We start from the raw sequence: 22,885 nt of genomic DNA, 5'->3' as shown, positions 1-22,885 counted from the left end.
CCCGGGCGTGGGCGGCCCGGGGGACGCTGGGGCCCGGCCCCGCCCTCCGTGCCCTCCGCGCCCCCCGGCGCCCCGCCCACCCGCGGGCCCGGTCCCGCCCCGCGCCCCGCCCACCCACGGGCCGCCCCGCCCACCCGGCCTCGCCCCGCCCACCCGGCCTCGCCCCCGCCCACCCGGCCTCGCCCCCGCCCACCCGGCCTCGCTCCGCCCTCTGCCCTGGAAGCGGATGCGGAGGATGGGGCGGCCTTCCGCCCGCTCGCGCCGGCGGTGCAGTGGTGTCGCGAGGAACCGGCGCAGGGAAGAGAGGTGCGTGCGGCGCCTGGGCCACTGGCAGCGGCGGATGGGAGTCGGGGTGGAGGGTGGGAATTTTTTTTTTTTTTCTCCTTTAAACTCTCAGAGGTCAGAGTTAATGGGCAGGGTTGGGGCGCTCTCCCGTCCTCAGCCGCCCGTCGTCAGCCCAGAATGTACTTTGGGCCGGGGCCGCGCCGCGCTCTCAGCAGGTTTATCGTCAGGTGCGCCAGGCTCTCCTGTTCACCCCACCACGCAGTCGGCTGTGGGTGCGAGAACTTTGCAGGGTGGTCCCCATCCTGCCACACACACACAAACTGCCGGGTGGTCCGCATACACACACACACACACACACTCTGCAGGGTGGTCCCCATCTTGCCACACACACACAAACTGCCGGGTGGTCCGCATACACACACACACACACACACACACACACACACTCTGCAGGGTGGTCCCCATCTTGCCACACACACACAAACTGCCGGGTGGTCCGCATCCACACACACACACACACACACCCACACTGCAGGGTGGTCCCCATCCTCACACACACACACACTGCAGGGTGGTCCCCATCCTCACACACACACACACACACACACTGCAGGGTGGTCCCCTCGCCTCTCGGAAGGACAAAATAAGGCAGCTGAAACAACCCTTCCCCCCCTTTCCAAATGGCCGGGGAAGGCATCCTGAGACCGGGGACAGAATGCTTTAGCGGGTGGAACCTGGCGTGACCCCATTCTCCATACAAGGAAACTGAGGCCCAGAAACACGACGTGTCCACGCAGGTGCTAACTGGTAACAAAAGGGAGCAAATGCTCGGCATCCGCAATGTGTACAGCTTGCCAGAGGCACTGTAAACATGGTATTGTCTAATTCTGGACGAGTTTATTCTTTTTTAAACTTGTGCTTTCCCTTCTGTCTTTTTGTTACTCCGTATTTTAAAAGCTCCATGTCTGAAGTGTATTGTTGCCGTTTATTGGAATAAGTGGTCGGTGTCCTTGTTCTGACTTGCCCGGCTGTGCTGTCCCCAGCCCACCCGCGTCTCTAACGCGACTGTACTAACTGGGGATTAATGGGCGGCCAAACGTAAAATGATTTACACCCCCTCCCCTTTACCTGTGAGTTTGCAGCTGGTGTCATCTCATCTCTCATTCTTTTTTGTATATGCCTGAGTGGCCTCGTCCCCGCCTCAGAAGAAATTTGCTAAATAAACTGGGAGTTAGTATACTCTTAGAACCAGGTAAGAGCCAAGAAGACAGAAAATCAGAACAGAGAATGCATTTGTTAGTAGCCCCAGATGCCCCACCCATTAGTCATGAAAATATTCCCCAAGAAATTAGGGAACAGGTGGATCCTGTGGTTTGGAACTATATCTGTTCCAGAAAAGGCAAAGCTTGTTCCCTGGATGGAGATAGAGGTCAAGCCTGTGGGAAGACACCCCTGGTAGAGGCACTATCTTTTAAAGCCTGAGACCTTGTCAGGGAGGAGGGGTCGCAGATCAAACTGCTGCTTTGCTCACCAAATTCCTAAAACACAGGCCCAGTGACCCCAGTCAGTCCTATTACAGCACTTGAATTCTCCCATCCAAAAAGCCTCACAGGGATATGTTTTGGCCCCGGTTTGTACAAGACTTATGGGTCATCCACCCCATTCACCCATTAGTGCCAAACCCATACATACACCCAACTCACCTAAATGCCAGGGGTGCTCAGTACTTCTCTCTCCTAGACCTCAAGGATGCATGTTCTTTGTCCCCCTTCATCCAGACTCTCACACCTTTCTGCCTTTGAATGGAGGGAACTTGATACCCTGGAAGCACTTGGACAGTGCTTCCCTGGGGCTTTCTCTAGAGCCCCCATCTCTTTGGAAATGCATTAGCAAAAGAACTGATGGAACTGGGCCTGTAATGTGGAAGGCTGTGTTCCAGTATGTTGATGACCTATTAATTGTTGTTCAGTCACTAAATCATGTCCGACTCTTTGTGTCCCCATGGACTGCAGCACACCAGGCTCCCTGTCCTTCACTGTCTCCCAGAGTTTGCTGAAACTCATGTCTGACCATTAATAAGTTGTGAGATAAGGCAAGATTCAGATCAGAATACTGTTAAGGTCCCAAGTTTCCTGGCAGAAAGGGGATATAAAGTCTCCTCAACAAAGCCTGATCTTTTACAACAGGTTCAATGTTTAGGGTTTGTTTTGACCCCCTGGCCATAGATCAGAAAACAGCAGTTCGTGCATTACCACCTCCAGCCACAGAGAGACAACTCCGAGGCTTTCTCGGAATGTCTGGGTTCTGCCGTATCTGGATTCCAAGCATGGCCTTATGTATGAAGCTCTGAAGGGAGAAAGGGAACCCTTTCAGTGGAGTAGGGAGCACCAATAGCACTTTGAGACTCAAGACTGAGTTGAGCAAAGCACCAGCACTGGGGCTTCCAAATTTAGACAAACCCTTCACCCTATCCATGAGAGGGCAGGGATAGCACTAGGAGTCCTGACCCCAAAATTGGGAGCAGATCAACGGCCAGTGGCTTACTTCTCAGAACAGTTCTACTCAGTAGCCTTGGGATGCCCCAGCTGCCTTCAGGCGTTAGCAGCATGGCCCTACTGGTCAGTGAGGCTTGCAAGCTCACCCTGGGACAACATCTAGATAAATTAACCCTTCATCAGGTGCAATCTGTGTTAGAAGCCAAAGGATACCATTGGTGAACCAGAGGGAGGTTAGCAAAATACCAGGTTCTTCTAATGGATGCCCCTGATATTACTTTAAAGGTGTGCCAAGCCTTAAACCCAGCACTTCTCCCAGCTATTGAAAATGAAAATTTATTGCATCAGTGTACAGAGACAGTAAAACAAACTTATTCTGTCAGATCCAGTCTTCTGGATGAACCTCATGACAACCCTGAGGCTGAACGGTTCATTGACGGGAGTAGTTTATAGAGATGGGAATCCAAATGGCAGGCTGCTATAGTTAGGGCTTCCCTGGTGGCTCAGATGGTAAAGAATCCACCTGCAATACTGGAGACCTGGGTTCAGTCCCTGGGTTGGGAAGATCCCCTGGAGGAAGGCAAGACAACCCACTCTAGTATTCTTGCCTAGATATACCCATGGACAGAGGAGCCTGGCAGGCTACAGTCCATGTGGTCGTCATGGGTCGGACACGACTTTGAGACTAAGCACAGCACACATAGTTAGCTTATATAAAATCAGCGAAGCCAAGGCCCCACCACCCAGACTTCAGCCCAGAAAAATATTTTTACTGATTCTAAATATGGATTCCATATGATATGTACATGCTCATGCTGCCATTTGGAGAGAGACAGGAATGTTAACTGCTCGAGATTCTGCCATCAAACATGAAGATTTAATCTTAGCTCTTTTAGAAGCAGTGCAGTTCCTGACCCAGGCGCCAGTAATTCCCTGTAAGGGCCTTCGGAAGGACAGGTCCTTTATAACCCAAAGAAAGAACAAAGCTGAGCAAGTCCCTAAACACACAGTGCAAGTGCAGAGCATCACCAAATCATGGCCCTAGTGATTGTCTCCCCACCCTGAATGGCCTGCCTTCCCCAGTATTCCCCACAGGAACAAGAGGATGCTGAACAATGGAGCTATAAGAAGGCTGGAACAAGCTGGTATAGAAAGGATGACAACTTTCTTATCCCTGGAGCCTAACAATGAAGGTTCATCAGGGTTCATATGATGCCACCACCTATGGGAGGAGTGCACTATGGGACTTGATACTAAGGACTTTTTCAGGAAAGGGGCTTAAAGGAACAATAAAACAAGTGACCCTTGTTTGTGATTTGTATCCCCGTAATAATCTGCAAGGCCATGCAATCCCTGGTTCGTTACTCAAGCCAGTTCAACACCAATGGATAGACCTGGGGGAAGACTGGCAATTGAACTTCACCCAGATCCCCCCACAGTCAGGATAAAAGTATCTTCCTGTGTCCATCAATACTTTTGCAGGATGGTTGGAAGTCTTCCCCATTCAATCTGAAAAGGCCACTGAAGTCTGTGAGTCTTTCTTAAAGGAGACAGACAGTTGCTTGGTTTAGACTTCTAAAATCCCTCCAGAGCCATAATGGGCCCTCCTTCATAGCAAAGGAAGGCCTAACAAACACCTTGGGGATTAGCTATAATCTACACACCTCTTGGCACCTCCAATCTTCAGGAAAAAGTAGGGAAAAATTAACCATACGTTAAAGAAAACCTTAACAAAACTTTGCCAAGAGACTCATGAGCCCTGGTTCCTCTTGCAGTCCTTGGGGTACACATTGCTTCCAGGGTATCCTGAAGTTTAGCCTATTTGACATGACCTAGCAGAGGCCCTTCCTTACCACTGGTGTGAGGAATTGAGCCAGTGCCTACAAATGTACTGTTAACCTGGAACAGGATCACGAAGCAGCCTTGGCTAGTGCCAACAAGGCACCACCAGCGCCCACTAGGGATACAACAGAGGGGCAGCTTCTTTATGACTTAAGTTTGGGGACCAAGTTCTTAAAACTTGGAAGGAGGGAATCCCCTGAAGATCAGCTACCAAAATGGAAGGGCCTCTAAGGAGTAATTTTAGCTACCCTCACTGCCAGTGAACTACAAGGAATACCTAGTTAGTTACATTTAACTAGATTAAATCTCTTGCCTCCAAAAACCCCACAGGCTACAACGGAAGAACACACCTGTGAACCAGTTGAAGACCTGAGATTCTTATGCAGAAGAAAAGCACCACCAACTGATGAGTAAAAAGTGATGCATTAGGCTGGACTTCTGGTTGCTAATTTTGTCATTGCATTTTCGGTCACATATTCCTGGTTTGCTCAGCCACCCCCCCCAGATAAGCAGTTTTGGACCCTCAGAGCCTAGAAGACCAGAACCAATGACAGGATGGGAAACATGGACTCTTCTCCTGGCCCTTCTCCTAAGGAGGGGTTGGGGACAAAACAACGAGGAGAGGGGAACCTGGAGAGAGAACTCAGTCGTCAACTTCTCCAGCATTTTGGCCTCAGGAAATAGTCTCTCCAGTTGTTGGACCTGTCATCCCCACCCACAAGAGGGGATTCCTCAGCTCCAAATTGTGCCGGTAGATGAGGATGTCAATCTCACCCTGACTTCTGAACCGGTTAGGAACACACTGCTTCTAATAGTGGATCTTGAAGATCACGAGGAAATGGGGTGTGTAGAGCTTACAGACCCTTGGAACCAAACGGGTCTCTGGATCAAGCGGCCCTTTCTCTGCACAGGGCAAGGAAAACCCTGTTGCCCCTGCCAGACAGATGCCTGCCTTATTGATGCAGGAAGCTCACTGTCTATTTATCCAATGTCATTTTCCACGTTAAGCTCCTCCTGCACCCCTAACCAGACTCACTGGTGTGTGGACTCATCTCTGCTCTCCCCAGGCACCCAGCCCAACACATCTTGTACGCATTGGAGAGGAACAGCAGCCCCGGCCTGGAGGCTCACCTATCAGACCCCCTCTGCTTTCAGTGATGAGGAGGAAATAGAGGAAAACTCAGAACTAGATGGGGGACTGCTAGAAGGAGGGCCTTTGTCCCCCAGGTGCAGTAATGCCCCTCGTTGGGGTGCCCTTTTACGTCGATGGTTTAATTCTACTTCACCCCGCCAAGCTTGTACCCCTGCCGGATATCTATTCCTCTGTGGTCCACCGCAGAATAAACTACCCTTTGAAGGGAGCCCAAATTCCTCCTTCTCCTGGCCTCTCCGAGCAATGGCCTACCCATGCTTAGACAATGTTCACTTCCGAGGAGAATGCACTTTGGGCCGATTGGGCGCTAAAGGACAAAGCACCACTGCATATAATAATGCCACCTCTCAAAACAGACATAACTGGGCACTCAGACTAGTCCTGGCAGGAATTTGGGCGGCCATAGGTCTGGCTGCCCCTTGAGGGGTTTTGCCTATCACGAAACAATCTTAAGAAACCTCACACAGGCCATAGAAAACCTGGTCTCAAAAAACGGTGATGGGAATTCCCCGGTGGTCCAGTGGTCAGGACTCCATGCTTTCACTGCCAAGGGTGCAGGTTCAGTCCCTGGTCAGGGAGCGAAGATCCTGCAAGATATGCCTGGTGCAGCCAAAAAAACAACTGGTGATGCCTTTAAGGGGTCTCCAAGAGTCCCCAGATCCTTAGCCAATGTTGTGTTTGACAATAACCCTGGATCATCTTCTGGATGAACAAGGGGGTGTCTATGCAGTGATTAACAAAACTTGTAGAACATGCATCAACAACTCAGCGGAAGTTGAAGTAAATACTCAGGAAATTCATGAACAAGTTAAATGGCTATGTGGGTTCAGCTACCCCACTGCCCAAACTATATGGGACTCAGTCAAAGGCTTCATCCTGTTACATTCCTTGGTTCTTGCCTCTCCTGGGCCCTCTAGTGGTGGTAGTTCTTTTGCTATTATTCAGAGCCTGCCTGTTTAATCTTTAGTTAGATTTGTGTCTTCCATGCTTCAACAGTTCCAAGTGAGGCTCCTGATGGCCCAAGGATTTAAACCCATTCCTAGAAGGTGACCCTGGTCCCTGTAGGTCTTTGGAACAGTCAGCGAGGGACTTCTGCACCTCTCAGCTAGGCTAGGGTCTCGGCAGGAAGAAGCTCCAGTAGAAGAGACATTCGGCTCCTTGACCCTTAAGAACAAAGGGTGTAGAACCCCTCAAAGGAAAATGAGATCAGCTGGGATCTTGGGTCATCTGCCAGGACACTTGCCCCTGGACAGCGCCTCCTTGAACAACAGGAAGCTGGCATCCGTAGACTGACCAAGGGGTGAAGCTTCCTTAAACAACATGGTGCTGAAGGCGATAAGTTAACTGCAAGTGATTAAAAACAACCTCCCGCCTATGCAGTAGGCCGATGTTGACCACTACACACCCTTCCCAGTGGCGGTAGTCGGCAAGTCTGCCATTTTGAAGTGCTAATGCAGAAAGCAAAAAACTGCACAATTTATTCATATGGCACTGCCAAGGAGGAGGGACAGACCATCTGAGCCATGCCCCCTGCCTGGACTGCAGATCCATTCTCACCGTCACCCCATGTAAAGACCCAGGGAGCTCTTTGTGAAGGAGCAGATAGGCAAGGACACCTGATCCTTGCCTTTCTTCCCTTGTGCTGCAGTGTGAGCTGCCATAAAACCTTGTCAGAAATTCTCATCTGGTCTCATGTCAATGTCTGTTGATTAAAGAGTTCAAGGGCCCAGGTCAGTAGTACTGGGAAAATGAATGACAGCAAAGTGCTAATGCCAAGATGAGGAAGGAAAGTTCTAAAGAACTGCAGTCACATAGAGGTGTGGAGGTAGCAACAGGATGAAATGACTTCTCTTTATTAAGGCAGTTCCGACCCTTTTGCTTCCCAGGCAAGTTTGACTGGAATGTAACTGCAAGTCAGTGAATATTCAGATTTTCAGGGCTGCGGTGCATGGTTACTGTGTGATCTGTTCCAGTTGCTGTTTTGTGATGTGGGTGCTGTGTGAAAGGAAGCATGCAGTCATTCGACCCTATGTGTGCGGCATGTCCACGCAGACACATGAACTTTTTATTTAATCATAACAGTTAACAGATTTATATTAGTGATGTGGGCTGAAGGGCTTACAAGGAGACACAGAATGGCACATAGGAGACAGCATGACTTCTGCAAGCTTTCCGTGCTGAAGGGTCATTGGCAGAAGAGAATGGCATTGTCAACTGAGAACACCATCTGGGGGAGGGCGCAGACATGACCAGGGGGCAAGGCAGCCACAGGCTGTTGCCCAGTGATGGATGGCTGCTGGTCTACAGCGACTTTTGTGCACTACCCGCCCCCATCCCACCTCTTCCTCTAATGTTCCTGCCATATTCCCCTTAGCAATGTGTCTGCAGGGCTTATTCAGAATATGACTTTGGGTCCGCAGGCCTGGAAAGGAAAGATAAGTACGAAGGCCTCATCAGTAATTTTCCAGAGTGCCAACCCCCTCCCACCAAAACATCACACGCACATGAAAATCCTCAAGGCAAAAATGACTCCTGCTTGACACCTGGTGAGGGTTCCAGGAAAGGCCACAGAAGCAGTGTGATGCCAAGATGATGATGAAAGGCATCTCTTACTGAACACCTGGTGCATGCTAAGTTGGTTGTTTATATATATGTATATATACATATATATGTAAAACCAAGCCTATGCTTTTATTCTCCATTTTACAGAGAAATGGTGCCAATATGATGGTGAAAGGTGTCATTTATTGAACACCTGCTGGATTCTAAGTTTTTTTGTTTGTTTTTACTACCAAGCCTATGCTTCTATCCTCCATTTTACAAATAAAGACACTAATTCTGATCATTAAATCTGTGGAAGGTCACACTACTGAGAAATGGCCAAAGTGGGGATCTTGTCTGCAAGATCACCCTCCTGCCCCACCTCCAGGAATCACTGAACAGGAGCTCAGGAAAGCAGATTGGAATAACGAGAGAGGATTCTGCAGATGTTTTGAGTGGAAAAGAGACACATTCTAGTGAGCCTTGCTTCTCTCCTTTCCTCTTTTTGAAGTGGTTTGGGAGTGACTGCTTAGGATTAGTTCTAGACTTGAAGAGAGGGGAGCCTTGTTATTTCTGTGGAACTCAGCCCTCCCAACCAAAGGCAGCAAGGTTGAGAAGCGTTATTCAGGAAAAACCCATGCCTTTAGCCCAGCATCTCCTGTGACGTAGCCCTTGGAAGTCTGAATGCAGGGGCACTTTCTCACATGGATCTGGCCCAGGCGTGGGGCTGGAGGGGGCCAGGGGAGGTAAGCAGTGCAGCCTGAGACCCTGTCCTTGAACACTCAGCCTTCTTAGAAAGCTTCCAGCTGGATCAGCTAACCCCACCCTGCTCTCAGCAGACAGAAGTACTTGGGAATTTTTTTTTCCTTCATCTCCATAATCGCTGTTGAGGTTTTGGTTGTTGTAGAGAAGTAAATATGAAACTTGGGGGGATGGCTTATTACTGCTCTTCAAACTTTTTAACTACAGAAGCTGGGTATTTTTAAGCAGAATTTTTAAGGGAATCACAGTATTGAAAACATGAGCAATATCACTGTCAGCTCAAACAATTTATAAATATCTGCTTATATAAAGAAACCACCTCAACTGAATCAGGGAGCCATAATTACACAAACCAGTCATTTGCACAACTCCCTGAATCACCTCCTAGAAGACAGAAAACACTGAGCCAAGTTAACCCAGGACGTGGACCTTTGTTCAAAAGAAGGAAAATGGCCCCAAGCTCAGGCTAAATACCTGCTCCGAGTGTGTGTGCTCCACCCACCCGGTGGCCCGTTTCCATGGCAGCCGCTGGCGTTTGTAAGGCCGCTGTGGGGTAACCAAGACTCTTTGTTGTGCCACCAGTGCTCTTCTGTCACTTTATTTTCCAGTGACCCCTCCCTCTCCAAAACAGGCCCCTGGAAAATCTACAGGGGAAGTATTGACTCTGATAGCAACTTGACCTGGACCAAGGTAAAATGCTTCATTTATCCGTAGAACATAGCTCCAAGGTTATTTTCTCTACCATTGAGGTGAGTTAGGAAGTAAGGGAGCCCACTCCACCTTGCGATTAATTGTAAGTATACATCCTAAACTGCACTTGTTTGCAGAACATTCTAGAATACTTTAATGCCTTGAACTGTTTGTAATCAACGAGTGGTAACTTAGGTTTAAAGATACAACTAGTGAATAAGGGAACTTAGAGTTGAAAAAGAAAATGTGGCCAAGATTCATTCCCTACCAATCCAGTTAATTTTTTAAAAGCCTTAAATAACATAAGCAATCTCAGTAGTCTTACATTTGAGTGATTTTCTGAAATATTCACTGAAGTGTCAGATGTACATGCAAAAGCCATTGCTTCATTGCCTGTAAAACAGATGAATACCTTCACCTAGATAGAAATCAGGGAGAAGGCAGTGGCACCCCACTCCAGTACTCTTGCCTGGAAAATCCCATGGATGGAGCAGCATGGTAGGCTGCAGTCCATGGGGTCGCTAGGAGTCGGACACGACTGAGCGACTTCACTTTCACTTTCCATTTTCATGCATTGGAGAAGGAAATGGTGACCCACTCCAGTGTTCTTGCCTGGAGAATCCCATGGACAGAGAAGCCTAGTAGGCTGCAGTCCATGGGGTTGCACAGAGTCGGAAACAACTGAAGCGACTTAGTAGTAGATAGAAATCATCAGTCCAGCCAAGGATTATTGGCTAGTATGGAATCTGTACTGAATAGAAGTCTCAGTGCCAGCCACCAAAAATCTAGTGTCTCTAAAAAAGACTTTTCAAAAACCAAGTCACCTTAGTTTCAGGCCACCTCCTAACATTGCTGAGGAAACCAGGGTACTAACCTGCAAGTTTGAGTTTGCTACCCTCCAGGCTTCACAGCCCACATAGTGGGCAGTGTCTTAGAAACAAAAAGCTTTTTTTTATTAGAAACAAAAGCTTTTTCTAGGAAGGAGAAGATGTTTAGCACTGGAAAATAACAGGACCAAGGCTCACCTGGTGGCAGAAAGCTCCAGGGCAGGGAGTTCCAGTCCCAGTTCAGCTCCTGACATGATGTGACTGAAGAGACGTCGGGCTCACCGCCCAGTTTCCTCACCGTGACCCTAAAATGACAACACAGCCGACTTCACAAAGGGGCCAGGATGTGGGGCAAACAAAGGACAGCAGCACTTTTCCCATTTCAAGATGGGAAAACATTAAAAAAAAATGGGCACGCACAACCTCATTATGTGAGATGTCCCCACACGCCTCTGCCGTTTTAACTATCAGGGCACCGTGTTCAGTCATGTCCAACTGTGCGAGTCCGTGGACTATAGCCCGCCAGGCTCCTCTGCCCGTGGAATTTTCCAGGCAAGAATACTGGAGTGGGTTGCCATTTCCTACTCCAGGGGATCTTCCCAACCCGGGGTCAAACCCGCATCTCCTACATCACCTGCTTTGGCAGGTGGGTTCTTTTACCACTGTGCCACCTGGAAGCCCATTAACCATCAGTGACTTATGTAGTCTCAGTCACAATACCTTCTGTTCGGGTTACTCTGGATTCCCTAATCTTGACTTTGATCTCTGATGGTGAGCCCTGAGTAAGCTTTCCAACAACCATTTCATCTGCCTCCCAGCTCACCGTGCATCTCCAGGACCCCAGGCCTGGCTTGCCCGGGATAAAGGGCACACCTCTCTGACCACCCCCTCTTCCCACGTGCAGCCCACACACTGTAATAATGTCCCTTGTGTGTCATAACTAGGTCATGACCCTTCTCAGGCCGTATGTCACCTCCTCACTTCTCTCAGACTCCTAGTGCTCTGTACATAAGACAGTTCAATATACACCCCCAAATGGTAATTATCTGTTAGACCTGTTGTTCTCCAATGGTTTGGAGAATGTTTTCCCAACTCAACGGATTAGTGCTTTCCTTAATTAATAAACATTTCACTACCATACAAACACGGTTACCTGAAAATATCATTCTGGCATAGTGTATGTCCTTATTACATCATGGTTTAAGTTTGAAAAGGCCCCTGTATGATCATTATACATGGAAACAGCAATGTCTCACTGATGTGGCATTATAGGAAGAGGTCCAGACCATTTAAGTAAACTCCTGGGTAAATGAAAAGACCTCCTTAAAGGACCCTTGGAAAAGTTTCACCATTTTTGATAGCACTCTTCGTTTCAGAAATAATATAATCAGACGTTTCAGTACTTACATATTTATCAGTGGCTGTTTTCTAAAATGTGTATAGATGTCTGCCTCCTTGTGAATGGGAAATCAGACATAATTTAAGGTTTTCATTACATTCCAAAGCATCGTTAAGTATACATTATTGAATATTGTAATAATCCAAAGTGCTAGTTTTGCTTCTTAGAATTCTTGTTTCTCAGCCAGATGACACTATTATTTCACCTGCTGGTCCCTTCTAATTCACTGCTTCTGATCTACTCCACAGGCTTCCCAGGTGGCTCAGTGGTAGAGAATCCACCTGCCAGTGCAGGAGATATGGGTTTAATCCCTGGGTCAAGGAGATCCCCGGAGGAGGAATGGCAACCCACTCAGTATTCTTGCCCCAGAATCCCATGCACAGAGGAGCCTGGCAGGCTGTAGTTCAGAGGGTCGCAAAAGAGTCAGACACAACTAAGTGACCAAATAAGCAATCTACTCCAGACCAGCACACCAGGAAATCAAACTTAGGAGTAAGAAATGTGTTTGTGCACTGCTGGTAGGAATGTAAACTGGTGCAGCTGCTATATAAACTAGTATGGTGGTGATGGTTTAGTCGCTAAGTTGTGTCCGACTCTTGCAACCTCATGGGCTGTAGCCTGCCAGGCTCCTCTGTCCATGGGATTCTCCAAGCAAGGATACTGGAGTGGGTTGCCATTTTCTTCTCCAGAGGAATTCCCCCAACATAAAAATAAAATTATTGTGTGATTCAGCAATCCCACTTCTGAGTGTACTCCCCCCAAAAATTTGAAGGCAGGGTTTCAAAAAGATTTTTGTACATTCCTGTTCACAGCAGCAGCATCTACAGTAGCCAAAAGGTGGAAGCAACCTAAGGGTCCATCGACAAATGAGTGGATAAACAAAATGTGGTGTGGAAAATGGAATATTTTCCAGCCTTACAAAGGCTGAATTTCCCCTTGAGAATCCCTATGTTGTCCTGGGCCTGGTGAGTTTACTTCCCTCTCAGGCTTTCCCTGCCAGGCCATGACCTCTGCATGTCATGACTGACAGCTCACCCTGGTCCCTCCCTCTCTCAGTTCCTAGGAGGGTCAAAAGAAGAGAAAGGAAATTGAGTAGGGGGAGATGGGGTACAGGGGAAAACCATCTTGAGGGGACTAGCAGGGGAGACCTAACAGCCCCTCATCCCCTCTTTTGTGCTAGGCAGTGGGCACATGAACAGGTATATATTATGACCCAATCTTACAAATGAGGGAAATTGAGGCCTATTTCCAAAAGGTGAAATTAAGAGAAATAAGGGCACTGCTGTGAGTTCATTATTCTCAGATTAAATCTTCGCTAATTTTTCTCAGGGAGCAGCAGGTGGAGGGGGGGGCTGTTAAAAAAAGGAAGAAAGGAAATTCTGACATATGCTATATATGAACCAACCTGGACATTGTGCCAAGTGAAATAAGCCAGTCACAAAAAGACACATATTTTAAGATTCCACTTATATATGTGAGGCACCTGGGAAATCAAATCATAGATAAAGTGGAAGCACAGAGTCCTAACCTTAGGACCACCAGGAATTCACATTATGATTAAAATTTTAATTTTTATCTCTCATCAACATCTGAGTGTATCTGCTTAGTTTTTTTTTTTTTTCTGTTACAGATTAAGGAATGGAATGGGAGAGACTGAATGTACAGAAACCCAATGGCCAGACCATCAGAGCAATAGGTTGACCCATGACCTGCAGCCACCTACCCCAGAGACCAACCGCTTATCCATGGTAACCAGCCCAAGAAGCCAGCCTCCTTGAAATCAAACTTAGAGGAAGCAAGATTGCTGTCTCTAGCAACAAGCCAGGAAGCTAAATAGTAACTTCTGTAACAATTGGCCTCAGATGGCTAGGGCTTGATGAATAACGGACACACCTTCCTAATTTTGCCCCTGCTTCCAACTTAAAGCCAGCCAGAGGGAGTCAAATCTGACCCCCAACCAATCACGTAAGATCCCTGGTTCTAGGTTATCCACCCTCAGCTGCCCCCTGCCACCAGCCTCTGGTCAGGCACACCTGAAACCTCCCTTTCTCCATCTTACAAAGTTTTCCCAACTCCTTGCCCACCTTTGAGTCTCCACCGAAACACCAGTGACGGTGGCTGGCCCCCTTACTATTGCAAACTCAGAATAATGGCGTTTGCTTTTCTCATTTTGTTCGTTTCTCTTTCTGCAGATGTATAGTTTCTGCTGTGTAATGGCAAAACACTATTCAACTTTCTGCAACACTTAACTACCAAAACATAACTGTTACAACCCCAGTTTCCTAGCAAGTTCTTTATTACAGTGCTGAAATTTTTAACAGTGGGTAGTCATTTGGAAAAATTCTTTTAGAACAATTATTTTGCCACTTAGACTCTTCTATAATACTTCAGCCACTGAGAAACAGAGAACATCTGTTTGTTCTAGTGTTTGTGGATGGCTGGAGTGGCCCCAACAGATGACCTCCAAATAGCAGGGATATTTGTCCATCTCACTTGAAAATGTACATGTGTTAACTGAGTCCAAGCTTGTACTGCTCACTGCATGACAGACCAGTACGTCAAGAGATGAGTTGTTGGGGCGAGGAATAGCAACTTTAAGAGGAAAGCCAGAAGCCTGAAAAAAATAACGGATGTGTTCCAAATAAGCAGCTTGTCTGGAGTTAGCATTCAGGCTTCTTTTATACTAACAAGGGAGAGAGTAAAGTCAGACATTTCCTGTTTCCGGTCAGCCTTTGGAGGGGATGTGTTAATTTCTTTCTCCCTGAAGTCATTCACAGATGGGTCTGGTTAGGATGTTTCCTGGGAGCTAAACAAAGGTATTTTAGCATAATGCTCATTACCTGGGAGGCAGGGTTCCCAGAGATGGGCCATTATGTATGATTTAGGTTTATAGGCAATATCCCTTTAGTGATTAACTTGTAATAAAATTAAAGGTAGGATGTATTTCTGTTTGCTTGGATCTGAATAACTACTGGCTAAACATCAGGTGTTAGAAAGTACTTGATAAAGCTGGCTTCACTGTCATGCTGAAAAATCATAATGGATATTACTTTTTAATTAGGTGATGTCCTTCTCTCCCTGTACCTCCATGTACATGACCTCCCTATGCCCTGTTGGTAGCATCTATTTGTCTCAGGCAGAATTACGATTCTTCTAGAATACAAAGAAAAACATGTTTGTGCAGTCTAGCCTTTGCTATCGAGAATTTTTAAGATCACAAACTTGCAAATCAGGCTTTCAAAAGAGACAGGACTTTCTAAATTCCAAATGCTCTTTGTATTTCCAGGGGCAAACCCAGGCTGGCTGGTACATTATTACAAGAGCTTGATTTTTAACACTAATGATCTTGTGGGAAAATGCAAGGGTAAAACAGAAGTTTACTTTAAACCAGAGTGCCAGGGAGTCCCTTGAAACAGGAAAGGAAAATAGAAAAATCCCATCTCTTCCAGGTCTGGGGAGAGGAAGCAACAGCAAAATGAGTTGGTTCGCCCTCTAGTCAGAGGACTGCCGGGAAGGTAACGTCCCACTGGTGGAGAGAATGGAGCTTGGCGATTTCCTACACTGTTTTCCGGGTATTTGATTCTGATTTGCAGTTTTAGGTTCAGTGCATTACATCGTCAGTCTTAGGGCTTGTTACCTGGGTATTTCCTGTGACTTTGCACCTTCTCCCTTCTCCTCCCCATCTCCATTCAAGGCAAATGGGAAATGTTTAACGCAAAGCATACTCTTGTTGAAAAGCATATGTTGTCTGATACCTTTTTTAGACATTGGATACGTTAATTATGTTATTTTGAGGAAGTTAAAAACCCATCTCTTTCAGAACAGTGATTCTCAAATAGGGTTCATTTTGACATGCCATTGAGACTAAGCGGACCCGGGGATGGGCTGTTATTTCTGTTTAACAATTTGGCTCCATCTAGTGGACTGCAAGGAGATCCAACCAGTCCATTCTAAAGGAGAGCAGTCCTGGGTGTTCTTTGGAAGGACTGATGCTAAAGCTGAAACTCTAGTACTTTGGCCACCTCATGTGAAGAGTTGACTCATTGGAAAAGACTCTGATGCTGGGAGGGATTGGGGGCAGGAGAGAAGGGGACGACAGAGGATGAGATGGCTGGATGGCATCACTGACTCAACGGACGTGAGTCTGAGTGAACTCTGGGAGTTGGTGATGGACAGGGAGGGCTGGTGTGCTGCGATTCATGGGGTCGCAAAGAGTCGGACACGACTAAGCGACTGAACTAAACTGAACTGAGTGGTCAGTTTTGGAATTTTCATAGGCTCTCATCTGTTCTTTAATAATAATATGCAGTAGTGTGTGCTTTCCTGTCTTGACTCTGCAATCCCATGGACTGTAGCCCGCCGGATCCTCTGTCCATGGGATTTCCCAGGCAAGAATACTGGCGTGGGTTGCCATTTCCTCCTCCAGAGGATCATCCCGACCCAGGGATCAAACCCGTCTCTTGTGTCCCCTGCACTGGCAGGCTGATTCTTTAGCACTCGTGCCACCTTTAAAACTCCTCTTCAAACATAGTCATTTTTCCTAGGACGGTTTGGGGGGGTGGATAACTGACTAAGAGAATATATGCATTTTTAGCAGATACGACAGTCATGTTTTGAAGAATGACTAAGGTTTTTTTTCAAGTGGATAAGGAATCTTTTCCATTTTAAACCTTTTGTTTTATATTGAAGTACAGCCACTCAACAATGTTGTGGTGGTTTCGGGTGCACAGCAAAGGGCCTCGGCCACACACACACATGCTATCTATTCTCCCCTAGACTTCCCTTCTATCCAGACTGCCACATAACATTTTTTGAAGAATGACTAAGGTTTGTATATATGGTTGGCAGGTTTAGCAAATAAAAATACAGGGTACTCAATACAATTTAAATTTCAGATTAAAAATAATTTTAGTATAAAATTTAGTAAAATTTTTTTAGTATAAGTATGCTCCAAATACATTAATCTGGCAATTTATGTGTTTCTATCATATTTTGCATCTCATTTGACAAATGAGAATTCTAAGGATCAAAGGCTCAAAAAAATAGTAAGTATTTTTCCCATTTTACTATGGCCTGTCCTTTTTTCTTTAGAAATTTTCCTCTAAGTTTCCAGAAGAAATCAGATCAGAGTCTGATCAGATAACACTTCAGTTTAAGCTCCAAGTATCCTGAGACATCTTTGTTTTAACTTGACCAGGTGAAATGATCACTATGCAAGTTCCCAGGGGACCCTCAACCTCTCCCTGAAGCTTCCCTACCTGGCCCCTGAGGCTCACCTGTGGGTTCCAGTCATTTGTGAGGACACAGCTACTACATGAGGGCAATCTTTATAATGAAACTCAGCCCAACGATAGGCTGCCTCAGGTTCTCTCCTGCAACTCCAGACTGTCATCGTAAAATACATGGGGACTTCCCTGGTGGTCCAATGATTAAAACTCTGTGCTTCCACTTTCCACAGCAAGGGGCATGGGTTTGGTTCCTGGTCAGGGAACTAAGATCCAAGAAAGTGTGTGATGCAGCCAAAAAAAAAAAAATTATCTCCTGGTTTTGATGAAATCCCAAATTACAAATGATATCTTCAGTTCAGTTCAGTCGCTCAGTCATGTCCAACTCTTTGCGACCCCATGAATCGCAGCACGCCAGGCCTCCCTGTCTATCACCAACTCCCGGAGTTCACCCAGACCCACGTCCATCGAGTCAGTGATGCTATCCAGCCATCTCATCCTCTGTTGTCCCCTTCTCCTCCTGCCCCCAATCCCTCCCAGCATCAGAGTCTTTTCCAATGAGTCAACTCTTCGCATGAGGTGGCCAAAGTACTGGAGTTTCAGCTTCAGGATCATTCCCTCCAAAGAAATCCCAGGGCTGATCTCCTTCAGAATGGACTGGTTAGATCTCCTTGCAGTCCAAGGGACTCTCAAGAGTCTTCTCCAACACCACAGTTCAAAAGCATCAATTCTTTGGTGCTCAGCTTTCTTCACAGTCCACCTCTCACATCCATACATGACCACTGGAAAAACCATAGCCTTGACTAGACAGACCTTTGTTGGCAAAGTAATGTCTCTGCTTTTGAATATGCTATCTAGGTTGGTCATAACTTTCCTTCCAAGGAGTAAGCGTCTTTTAATTTCATGACTGCAGTCACCATCTGCAGTGATTTTGGAGCCCCAAAAAATAAAGTCTGACACTGTTTCCCCATCTATTTCCCATGAAGTGATGGGACCAGATGCCATGATCTTCGTTTTCTGAATGTTGAGCTTTAAGCTGACTTTTTCACTCTCCACTTTCACTTTCATCAAGAGGCTTTTTAGTTCCTCTTCACTTTCTGCCATAAGGGTGGTGTCATCTGCATATCTGAGGTTATTGAGATTTCTCCCGGCAATCTTGATTCCAGTTTGTGCTTCTTCCAGCCCAGCATTTCTCATGATGTACTCTGCATAGAAGTTAAATAAGCAGGGTGACAATATCCAGCCTTGATATACTCCTTTTCCTATTTGGAACCAGTCTGTTGTTCCATGTCCAGTTCTAACTGTTGCTTCCTCACCTGCATATAGGTTTATCAAGAGGAAGGTCAGATAGTCTGGTATTCCCATCTCTTTCAGAATTTTCCACAGTTTATTGTGATCCACACAGTCAAAGGCTTTGGCACAGTCAATAAAGCAGAAATAGATGTTTTTCTGGAACTCTCTTGCTTTTCGAAGATCCAGCAGATGTTGGCAATTTGATCTCTGGTTCCTCTGCCTTTTCTAAAACCAGCTTGAACATCTGGAATTTCACAGTTCACATATTGCTGAAGCCTGGCTTGGAGAATTTTGAGCATTACTTTGCTAGCGTGTGAGATGAGTGCAATTGTGCGGTAGTTTGAGCATTCTTTGGCATTGCCTTTCTTTGGGATTGGAATGAAAACGGACCTTTTCCAGTCCTGTGGCCACTGCTGAGTTTTCCAAATTTGCTGGCATATTGAGTGCAGCACTTTCACAGCATCATCTTTCAGGATTTGAAATAGCTCAACTGGAATTCCATCACCTCCACTAGCTTTCTTCGTAGTGATGCTTTCTAAGGCCTACTTGACTTCACATTCCAGGATGTCTGGCTCTAGGTGAGTGATCACACCATCATGATTATCTGGGTCGTGAAGATCTTTTTTGTACAGTTCTTCTGTGTATTCTTGCCACCTCTTCTTAATATCTTCTGCTTCTGTTAGGTGCATACCATTTCTGTCCTTTATCGAGCCCATCTTTTCATGAAAAGTTTCCTTGGTATCTCTAATTTTCTTGAAGAGATCTCTAGTCTTCCCCATTCTGTTGTTTTCCTCTATTTCTTTGCACTGATCGCTGAGGAAGGCTTTCTTATCTCTTCTTGCTATTCTTTGGAACTCTGTATTCAGATGCTTATATCTTTCCTTTTCTCCTTTACTTTTCGCTTCTCTTCTTTTCACAGCTATTTTTAAGGCCTCCTCAGACAGCCATTTTGATTTTTGGATTTCTTACCATTCTTTATATCACAGGAAGCAAAATAAAAGCAAGTTAGTTCACTATAAATGGGCATGAACCATCTTAGTGGAGTGGTGGCAATGCTCTAACTTCTAGATTGTGGTGATGATTACACAGCTAAAAGTCACTGAACTGTACACTTGAACTAGATGAATTGCAGCATGTGAATTATATCTCAATAAAGTTACTCCCACACGCCAAATTCATTGCAGTACACTATATGACCACAGAGTGTCAGCCAAGACAAACATGAAGGATTTTCCCATAAACCTATCTCCAAAGATCTCCATCAAACCTATCTCCATCACCAACCACGCTGACTGTGGCTGCCTCTCACCACAGAAATTCCTGTGTCCTGGGCCTCAGGGGTTTGAAGTTACCAAGCACCAAAGTCAGGTAGCAGGAATAAGGAAATTTTTTCAAATATTTGCTTATGCACATCTACAGTGATCATAGCTATCAAATCATTTAACTGATGATATTTGCTGAAGCTGAAACTATACCTGATATGAAGAACTGACTCATTGGTAAATACCCTGATGCTGGGAAAGATTAAAGGCAGGAGGAGAAGGGAACAACAGAAGATGAGATGGTTGGATGGCATCACCCACTCAATGGACATGAGTTTGAGCAAGCTCCAGGGGTTGGTGAAGGACAGGGAAGCCTGGTGTGCTGAAATCCATGGGATTGCAAAAAGTCGGACATGACTGAGCAACTGAACTGAACTGATATGCAAGTAAAAAAAAAACAAAAAACCCTCACACCACAATAATCTTCAATAAGAAAACTAGAAATTTAGTCCTATTGGAAATATTCAGTTCAGTTCAGTCGCTCAGTCGTGTCCAACTCTTTGCGACCCCAGCACACCAGGCCTCCATGTCCATCACCAACTCCTGGAGTTCACTCAGACTCATGTCCATCAAGTCAGTGATGCCATCCAGCCATCTCATCCTCTGTCGTCCCCTTCCCCTCCTGCCCCCAATCCCTCCCAGCATCAGAGTCTTTTCCAATGAGTCAACTCTTCGCATGAGGTGGCCAAAGTACTGGAGTTTCAGCTTTAGCATCATTCCTTCCAAATATTAAAGTCCTTTAAAACTGGTTTTGGACTAGTTATATGTTCTGTTATATAAACTTTAATTTGTATAGTTATTATACGTTAAAACTGTAAATTTAAAAGAATTTTTAAAATGTCCATCTAATTATATAAAAATAATAAAACTTAAAATAACAAATTTGATTTAAAAAATCAGATAAAATAATCAATAAAACTTTTCAAATAACTAGTTAACATGGAGAGAAATCTTCTAAAAGGAGTATAGTCTCTCTTATTTATGACTAATTTAGTCCTTTGAAGAAGTAAAATCAATAAGTCGGGTTATGGGAAGGTAAATCTTCTAAGGCATTGAAAACCACAGTGGTTTCTGGGCTGGCAATACTTCCTTTTACTCAGTGCAGCCATGTTAAGATTGAGCAAGGCAGAGACTTGTGAGCTGGAAAATTTTCAGTCACATTTTGAGCATATTCATAAATAACTGTAAGTAAAGTAACATTTGTCTAAATAAAGTCTTCAGGTGTCAAAATCTTAACCTACATGATCCGGATCAAAGTAGACACCCCTTCCTTCATTAAGGCCAGTTTCAGTCTAAGGGCATTTTGCTCATGAATTCTGTACCACGTCAGAGATGGATGGATCCAGCAAGGTCCAGCAGCCTCCCACTGTTTCACGGGTCACAACGGCAAATGGTTTCTCAGAAAACTATGCTTTGACCAAAAGCTGGTAAAAAATCCAGTTTATAAAAAAAGAGAGGCATTGTGGTAATGGAGTTAAGAGTTCTGAGTATTTCTAATCTCACCATTCCCAGTAACTATCAACATTTAAATAAGTCAACCTGAAATCTGGTTTCCTTGTCTATAAAATGAAAGCAGTAAGTTACACCTTTATCACCTCTTTTTAGCTTGGGGATTCTATTCCAATGTGTAAGTCTGCAGCTTTGATATCCCAACATCTAATCCTCAATCTGTAGTACCATTTTCTCCTGACTGGCTTCATGGATTTTAAACACCAGAGAGAAATGGATGCATGCTCTCAGACGGATAATCAGCAAGGGCCTCCTGTCTAGCACAGGGAACTCAGCTCAGTGTTGTATGGCAGCCTGGATGGGAGGGGAGTTTGGGGGAGAGTGGATACATGTCCATGTATGGCTGAGTCCCTTTGCTGTGCACATGAAGCTATCACAACAATGTTAATTGGCTACATTCCAATATAAAAGAAAAGGTTTTAAAAAGAAATGGATGCATGCTCTTGTTCATTACAACAGGAAGGGTTCAGGCGTTCTTAAGTCTACCCAGTGGGGCCACAGAGTGTCTCCAGCCACCACCCACCTGGCCAGCACGCATGCCCTCCGGCCACCTTCTTGCTTTGGGTCCTGGCTCCCTTGCTCGCTGCCAGGTTTGCTCTCGGCCCTGAGCTCTAGCAGTTGTGTGACCTTGGGCAAGTCACTTACCCTCTCCAAGTCTACTTCCTCGTCTGCAAGATGGGGGTGATGGTAAAAGCACCAATACTGATGAGAATTAGGTGCGATAAGCCCGTGTGGCATGCAGTTTGGTGCTGGGCACAGGGACAGCACTCAGTGAATGGCAGCCATTGCTTTGGATAACAGCTGTGTGGTTGGAGCCTCCACAGGACTCGGGATGTAACAGAAGAGTCCATGAAGTGCCAGTGTTGCCACGGGCCCTGACCCTCTCTCCTTCCAGACCCTTTCTCACTTGTAGCGATGAACATCCTGCCTGACCCCGCAGGTCTCTTTCCAGAAACCTCTCATCACAGTCCTGAATACGGCACAGCGACCTAAGGAAACAGGAGGCATCATCCATGAATCTCTTTCCCAAAAAAGAAACTGGTGACGGGAGCCAGGGATGGGAAGCAGACTTTGCACTCTACACCTTTGTATCCTTTGAATTTTCAACCTCAAATATGTCTTACCTATATTAAAAACTAAAGTTGATTTCTGAAAAGTAAAAGGATACAATTTATTTTTTAAAGGTGACACCTTCCCTCCGGACAGTCGGGGAGCTGAAAGTCGAGCCTCACAGGCTTCCTCATCCCCCGCCCCAGACCTCAGGGTTGTGGGCAGAAGCCATGGGGGCACAGAGGGGAGGAGAAAGGGTGTTAAGTTCAGACTCTGACTCTTTCTGCACAAAGATCCAAGGAATTCATAGATTCGGAGCAAGGCTTTATCTCCAAATCTGATCAATGGCCCAGGAAAGGTAAAGATCTGGATTAAAAGCAAGAACATGGACTCCCTGGTGGTTCAGTGGTTAAGACTCCACATTCCCAAAGCAAGGGTCACTGGTTCAATCCCTGGTCGGGGAACTAAGATCCCTCGGCCAAACAATAAAAA

The 22,885-nt window shown here is 46.0% G+C and overlaps 1 protein-coding gene across 6 annotated transcripts; it reads left to right on the top strand.

Moving 5' to 3' along the window:
- The first annotated feature begins 207 nt into the window (after nucleotides 1–207).
- Nucleotides 208–22,505, top strand: LOC113903623 (endogenous retrovirus group V member 1 Env polyprotein-like). 6 transcript variants are annotated; one of them, XR_003514210.1, is made up of 4 exons: nucleotides 208–306; nucleotides 13,625–13,742; nucleotides 15,444–15,509; nucleotides 22,296–22,505. XR_003514210.1 is itself a non-coding variant. In XM_027560068.1 (3 exons), exons 1-3 carry the CDS (start codon nucleotides 227–229, stop codon nucleotides 22,386–22,388), a joined length of 291 nt encoding a protein of 96 aa, XP_027415869.1. In that variant the 5' UTR covers nucleotides 208–226; the 3' UTR covers nucleotides 22,389–22,505. The 6 variants fall into 6 exon arrangements, 4 of the variants coding, with proteins under 4 accessions (XP_027415869.1, XP_027415871.1, XP_027415867.1 ...); XR_003514211.1 differs by having other exon boundaries at nucleotides 15,444–15,566; XM_027560068.1 differs by lacking the exon at nucleotides 15,444–15,509.
- Nucleotides 22,506–22,885: the final 380 nt, after the last annotated feature.

This window comes from Bos indicus x Bos taurus, chromosome 13 (genome assembly GCF_003369695.1).
Source record: "Bos indicus x Bos taurus breed Angus x Brahman F1 hybrid chromosome 13, Bos_hybrid_MaternalHap_v2.0, whole genome shotgun sequence".
Classification (NCBI taxonomy): domain Eukaryota; kingdom Metazoa; phylum Chordata; class Mammalia; order Artiodactyla; family Bovidae; genus Bos; species Bos indicus x Bos taurus.
Note: the sequence above shows the minus strand (reverse complement) of the source record. Positions and strands in the feature narration are given on the sequence as shown.

Bases quoted from the DNA above. Each gene is read 5' to 3' on its own strand.
- LOC113903623 (XM_027560066.1), top strand. From the start codon at position 5,170: ATGACAGGATGGGAAACATGGACTCTTCTCCTGGCCCTTCTCCTAAGG.